Source organism: Egretta garzetta, unplaced genomic scaffold, assembly GCF_000687185.1.
Source record: "Egretta garzetta isolate BGI_Z169 unplaced genomic scaffold, ASM68718v1 scaffold204, whole genome shotgun sequence".
In the NCBI taxonomy this organism is placed as follows: domain Eukaryota; kingdom Metazoa; phylum Chordata; class Aves; order Pelecaniformes; family Ardeidae; genus Egretta; species Egretta garzetta.
The window spans coordinates 1,028,214-1,035,409 of NW_009259424.1; the positions used below are offsets into that span (position 1 = coordinate 1,028,214).

Below are 7,196 nucleotides of genomic sequence, written 5' to 3' on the forward strand. Positions count from 1 at the left end.
AACTCCATCATTGTGACTCGTTTTTCAATGATTCTTACCTACAACAGTGAGCTCCAGACTAAATGAATTTTGTCCCGTTTTATTAGTGGCAAGGCAAGTGTAAGTTCCAGCATCGTTTTGTGAGAGAGGATCAATAAGCAGAGAGTGAACTCCCGTCTCTCTGACCAGCATCTTGTGGGTGCCGTCTGGTAGCACAGGTTTGCCGTTCAGAAGCCACGTCAGGTCTGGAGTCGGTAACCCACTCACCTAACAGACAGTGAAGCAGCTAGAGACAAATGTCAAACTGACAAATAGATTTTACTAAATTCATAGGTAAGCCCTTTTTCAGACACCATCTGAATGATGTCAGAATCTGGAAGAGAAAGATTTTTTTTTTTTTGCTTGTCAGCTTCTGGTTTTCTGCTGATTAGTTCCAAAAGGGAGAAAAACAGAAAACAAACAAGCAACAAAATCCAAAGAAAATCAAAAGAGAAACAAATACATGAAATGCCTACATTTTTCTTAGTCAGAAAGGGAGAAACTTGGTTATATATCAGACTCACAAAAGACTCCTTGTGATCTGGTAATTTTATTTTTTTTAGTGCTGAGGATAAATCAAGACCCTGGATCTAAACCACTAGAGTTTAATAGGATGGAAAAGAGTTCTATTCAAATGACTATGTTTCGTAAAATTTGATGGAGAACGATACAGTTCTTTGTAGCTGTTAAACTTACATGCTTTAGAACGCTATATATTAAGGGTTTTTTAGAATGATTATTAGACTGTATTATAGTCTTAAAGATCTTTCCAACAGATAGAATTACTTACTCATGTCTAAACTACTGCTTTCCAAACAATATTCTACAAACCAGACAGAGGGAAGTGGAACTTGCCTGAACGAGGACTGCTGTCTTCCAGGTTTGTGCAATACCAGACATGCTTTAAGGCTTCACAAGCTCTGCCAGGATAGCAGAGCTAAGAATAACCAAATTCTTTGGCATGCTCCCTAGTAAACGTTACATCGTAAATTAAGTAGTAATGAATCTTGTTCATCTTCAGGGCATTAACTTCTGCTGCAGAGCTTCTACCCTCTTCAGGGTAGGAGACATTCTGGAGTATGGAAGAGGTCAGTGTCTGCACTACCGCTTTTGCTGTGCTGCTGGGACATAGAGGGACTACCAAAATATGCTGGAGCAGATGAGTTTCTTAAAGCTGTTCAATATCAGGATGTTCACTGCGTGTACTCTAACCTCTGACAACTCTCTCATGTGGGGATTTGTATCTGTAAATGGGGTTGGTTTTGCATCTGTGCATGCTGGGGAAGCATAAAATAAACTGGGCTCTGTTCCCTCTGTTCAGGGAGTATTAATCTTCAGTAATTCAGTCCAATACAATGGGAGCAGTTGTTTGAACAGAATACAACATGCTGAATCCTCTCTTTCTCATGGTTTTGTGCTATTCTGGATTATGTTCAAGAATCTGATAATGGAGCTGAAGGACTGTCATTCATGAACTTCTGAAATTCGGACTGGTAAAGGACACGGTGAACATATCTAGTAATTTGAACAACCTTGTAAGCGAGCCTTCTATTTCTGGGGTTGTGTTTTCTGTGTTCTTCATTCCATATAGCATGTGTTGAAAAGAAACGCCCTGAATCAGCCCAGAGGCTCTGGCGATGAGAAATATTTTTTAAAAATGAAGCATTAAAACATTAACAGAAAGTGTTCATGCATGCCATGAAGAACATGAAAACACCTGGGAATACACATACAGAGGCAGGGAAAATGAGAATGAACGGAGGAAACAGTTAATACCTTACAATCCAACCTACAAAGGCGCCCTTCGTGTGCTACCATGTCACCTGGAGCCTGTAGAAAGTATGGCCTGAAAAAGCGTTCTTGAACTGCTTCTTTGTCTCCTTCTGGTGCCCGGGGTCGTGTTCTGCAACACAGAAATTGCTTGTATATAGTTGAAAGTCAAAGGTTTTTTTCCTAATGCTTAAAAAAATGAAGAAATTGTGGAAACAGATGAACAGATAGCTTGAGTTAAATATGAGGGCAGAAAGAAATGGATTGACTGTAATTTGATACTTGCATATTTTCCATTTAAAAATATTATCCAACTAGCTATATCATGTAGTAATGTTGGATTTCCAAGTTGTCCTTTGCTTCTTTTTGCTTTTTTGGTGGAATTTCATCTTGCTAATCCATCCCTTGCCTTTAACTCCACTGCAACAGGCAAATGAAATAATACTTTACGCTTAAACTTCCCTATATTTGAAGATGACCTTCAAAAATATTACATTCTAGAAGTGACCTGTTGGGAGGGAACTGCTGCTGTTACTTCCATTTTATGGTTGAGAACTGAAGTACAGAGTGCATTGAAGTACAGTACCTAGTTATTTTGAATGCCTGCAGTAAGAAGCATAAAGAGGGTCTGAAGGACTTGTCTTTCTTTTTACCTGTGAGGCTGAATTGTTGATATTCGGCCCCGCACAGGGATACTCTGAACCATCAGGTGGCCTGAGCAACTGATTCTCCCCTGCAAATCACAATGGAAACAGAATGAATAGTGGGTTAATAGCACATTTCGTTTTAAAGTATAAATATTTAACATTTACAATGCATTAGGATTTATTTTTATAAATGAACTGAACTATAGTGTAAATGTTACTTTTTCAAAGAAAATGCTATTAGCATGCGGTAGAGTGGAGTTGAGGCAGGGGTTTCCTTGTGTGTCTAGAGCAGTGTGTTTCTCGGACTCTTGAAGGCTGTGGCAACGCATTAAGCAGTGGTGCTATGTAAACCAGTTTAAGCGGTGTCTGTCCCTGCTTGTTCGTTCCTGCCACGGTGTCTCCATGGGTACTCTCTGCTAGTACCTTTGTACTAGCATAATTGTTTGTGCAGCCACACAGGAGCTGAAAAGTAGTTGGGCTGAAATATAATTCGGAAAAAAAAGAAAAATTTAAACTGGAAAAAGTTGCCTGATCGACTTGAGTGTACTGCTAAATAAACAGCTAAGCTAGCACACAGGGGGAAGGGGAATGGTATTAGGGGATGAGACTATTTTCAGATCCACATCTTTACATCCTAGATGAAGAATAATTGTGTTTGGTAACACTTCCAAATTTGATACAACTTTTTGTTTCCCCTCGCTTTATTCTTTCTGCCTGAAATACCACGTCTGTCTTGTCACCACATCTCAAAAGGTATCTAGATAGACAACAACAGAGCTCAGTAGATAGGGCAGGAGTTATTAATGTGAAAAAATGTCCTTTTAGACTGTGACCAGGATGTGTAAGAACAGGGGAGTAGTTTCATCATTCTTCATTATGTGCTTTCCTCTCCTATCCTCTGAAGCATTTGATTTTTGATACAGTCACCACCTGATGTCAGAATAAGTGGCCCAATCTGTGTTCCTATTAGCATATATTAGAAAAAGATGAAACAAGCATTTTCGTAGAGGAAAATAAAACACCTTACTTGTGGGTTTGCAGCCATAATTGTATAGTTGCCATCGTCATCATTAGTAGAAGCTTCAATATGTAAAGAACATGTTCCGTCTTCTTCTCTGTTCATTTTGAAATGCGCGTTTTTCTTTGAAATCTGCTTGCCATCCTTGAACCAGTATACCTGTAGTGATCAGACCCCCCCCAGTGACTTAAGACTTGCTCTGTAGTGGAAGAGTGACTAGAAAAAATGTAGATAAGAACATGACATAAGTTGACCAATTGCTAGCAAAAATTTGAGAATATTATAAAAATTGTAGATCAGTTACAATGTGCAATAGAATCATTTCAGGTTGAACTCAGAAAGCTGCATATCTCCTTTATATAGCTGGGCCTGTCAGGCTCCCTTTTCTTGGCTATAAGAACATTACTGGTTATCTCAGATCAGTTCTCATCTTTCTGGGAAGTTAATTTTTTGTGGGTTTATGAAGTTCTGTTTCTCTTGGAGTCAGGTGGCTGTGAGGCAGTCCGTACAGTACATCAAGGCCTGATACATGCTCAGGAGCAGATATTTTCATTTTAGAAAGCAGCGGAGGGGGAAATAATTTGGTTTAGAGCTCTCTCCACAGAGCCATGTTCTTAGGAGTGAGACTTGCTAGAGGGGTGTATAGAAAATAGCAGATAGTTGATTTTTATTCCTTTACCGTTAACAGTGAGAATGACCTACCTTGGGAACAGGTATTCCAACTATTTTGCAAGTGAATGTAATAGGAGATCCTTCCATTACCCGAAAATGCTTGAGTCTCTTATCAAAGATCGGTGCTATGTATTTGCCTGTAGGGATTTCCTCATGTTGGACTTCATCGTCTGATTCATCCACTGGGGTACGTTCAAGGCGAAATTCTATTTCATTCATCAGCCTCTGCTCAAAGCTTGAGATCCTGTATTCCTGCAGAGAGAGAGAGGCACAGTTCTGAACAAGATGAGTCATGTTCTCTGGTATTTGCAGTCATTTGTACTTTTAGACTAACTCTAAAATGAGTGAAAATAAAGAAGCCTACGTAAACTAGGACATACTGAAACAGCCTGAATTTGGTCTGCAGACACAGATTAAGACTGCATCTTAAGTTTGCGGAATGTAACTAATGAAACTGAGTTTTTTTCAAAGGCAGCTAAAAAATCAAACGTAATTCTTCTAAGTCCCTATGAAAAAACTATATTCTTGCACACTGTTGATCAAAAAAGATCATTAAAAAATACCAACGTTTTGAGGATTTTGTGTTCAAATATTAGCCATTTGCTAATGATAGAAATGAATACTGCTGTATATTTCAATTCAGAATTAAATAAGAAAAACTATAGGGAAAGCTAGGAAGAAAGTGAAATATTTTCAGTGTGATTTACCTTCAGGTTAAAACTTGACAGGATTTCTAGAAAAACATATCACATTGAAATCTTTAGAAGATTAAACAGATGAGGCAAGAAAACCATTATATTCCTATGTAAATGACCGTTTCCAGATAGTTTGGTGTGTTTATAAGCCTCCTCCTAATCCTCTGATGTCAATTAGAAACCTCTAGCTACTTAGCTGTTTTGCATGAGGATGTCTCTTGTCTAGACCAAAGGACATTTGACCAAATGTCTCTTGCTGTGATGTGTGAAGCTTCAGAGCAACAGTCAGCTTCAGTTTTTGACACCAAACCAACATTTATCCTGGGCATGGTGGAGCAGATAGACTGGAATGGACTTCCTGGGAGCAGACGCTGCCTGGCTACACTAACATAGACAGCTGCAAGAATATCTTTCTTAATTCATTATAAACTATCTTGTGGGGAAGCTTGTATTGCCATATGTAGGCCTGTAGCAGTAACCAAATCAGTTTGCTCAGACCTGGATTTATGCAATTTCTAAGTCCAGAGCTTGCATAAAAAAACCTGCTTCTGTTGAAGGGCACTGATGTCTCTGAGAGCAGGCAAGTATTTTTATTTCTGTGGCAAGCTTGGATCTTCAGAATCTCATTTCAATCTGTCAGGTAGTGCTATTAAAATGGGTTTTGTTGCTTTGTTATGGGAAGGAAACGATCTGTGGCCTGGAAGATAAATACTTCAGCAATTCCACAAGTGCAATTCTCATTTTTTAAATAGAATTTTAGAAACTGGTGAATAGTAAATAAGGACATAGCCTATCTTTAGATATATTCCATTTGCTGAAAAAACAAAGTTCAGAAAATGCATCTTCTCTGATATCTTATAGGAAGTTGATTAAAGCACCAGCAAAGATCCCAAATCCCTGGGACTTACATCCCTGATGATTTATCCATTCTGTCATACTGCCAATTATGTTCTTGACCAGTAGTTCCTAAATAGCAAGGAGCAAAGATGGAGAAGCAGTCTTCCAATTTCTTCAGGAGACCAAGGAGACAGAAGTTGCCAAAGGTTGAGAGGTTACAGGGGAGTTTTGAGGAGACAGGGGTCTGTGAGACTTGAGGGTGAGAGGAGGAAAATGCAGCAGCCACGAAGTAAAAAAAAAGTTGGAAATTGCCATGGTGGAATATACACCCTGGTAATATCTGATTTTGGTACTCTAATGGTAGACGTTGTGTATCAGTCTTTTAATCTAAAATCTTTTTTTGGGGGGAGTTGCTGTAAGGTCAGCTCTAGTAAGATTAGCTATGGTGGGAAAAGGCAGACAGCTCAGAGTAGGGAGGAAGGGATGAATGAATCCTCTTAACTGGAAATTAAGTCCTGCTTCCATTCCTCCCTTCTCCTGCGATGCTGCAGGGCGTTCCTTCCACACAGCTTTGTAGCAGTGCCGATAATTACAAGGTGCTCAGATTGCTGGGTCCCCCGTGCAAGATACCTTCCTTACCTTTAACACTCTCCCTCCTCTCTGACAGGGACAGTCTGCTCTCTGATACTTTCTTCAAACGTACCACTGTGAGTACGGCTTTGCCAAGCAGGAGTTTTTGAGCTTGCAGGCCTGTAGAAGCCCGTGAGATATGCGCCAAAGGTGGGAGCCAGCCGCTAGATGGTATCATCCACTTTCTTAGTTGGCTTTGTTTGCTCTGTGGGCTGGTCAACAGCTGGTGATCAGCAAACAGCCTGATAAAGTTTCATCTTCTTGAATTTTTTTTCTTTCACACAGCATGTCTCAACAAATCACTTTAATAGATCAAATTCTAATCTCAGTTAAGCCAATGTAAAACCGGAGATTCTCTGATTTCTGACCAACCAAAGCTATCATTTTTCCCTTTAGATGGTGAGAGCTGATTATAGTGTTCGAAGGGAAAGTTAAGCAATCAGTCCTTTATTACCCTTGATACTGACAAAAAGCCTGTGTATTTTTAGGAGCGAAGAATCAAGTAAAAATCAGGGAGTGACTACTATATTTTAAGCAGCAGCCATGTCACAAAAATGGACTGCAGTCATATTTGGGTTCTAGAGTCTCCCAGAAATTAAGGAATTCAGACCTAAATACTTTGTTGCCAGCAATGTACTGAAGAATGTATTTGAAGTTTTGCTTTCCTTCCATTTCTTTGAGAGCTTTAATAGTTTCCTTCCTGTTGTTTAGGTAGTTCTTGACAGCAGAGAGCAAAATCTATGACAAAAAAATTGCACCTCTGAGGAAGGATTACCTTGAGTCTCTGAATTTTCCAGTAGGACCTGAAGATACTATATGTAATTATTCGAAGAATGAAATTGTTTTCAGGGATTTCACATGCTGTGTGGCCTTCAGAGATGTGGAGGCTAATTAAGGATTAATTAAGTT

At 39.3% G+C, this 7,196-nt stretch overlaps 1 protein-coding gene across 1 annotated transcript in view; it reads right to left on the reverse strand.

Moving 5' to 3' along the window:
- Window positions 1-7,196, reverse strand: part of MYPN (myopalladin) — a 47,562-nt gene that overhangs the window by 5,410 nt on the left and 34,956 nt on the right. Inside the window, exons 12-16 of the mRNA XM_009636996.2 lie at window positions 4,156-4,377; window positions 3,463-3,612; window positions 2,442-2,521; window positions 1,795-1,921; window positions 39-246 (exon numbers count right to left, since the gene is read on the reverse strand). Of these exons, the coding sequence (XP_009635291.1) occupies window positions 39-246; window positions 1,795-1,921; window positions 2,442-2,521; window positions 3,463-3,612; window positions 4,156-4,377 (787 nt within the window). The remainder of the gene's footprint in view (window positions 1-38; window positions 247-1,794; window positions 1,922-2,441; window positions 2,522-3,462; window positions 3,613-4,155; window positions 4,378-7,196) is intronic.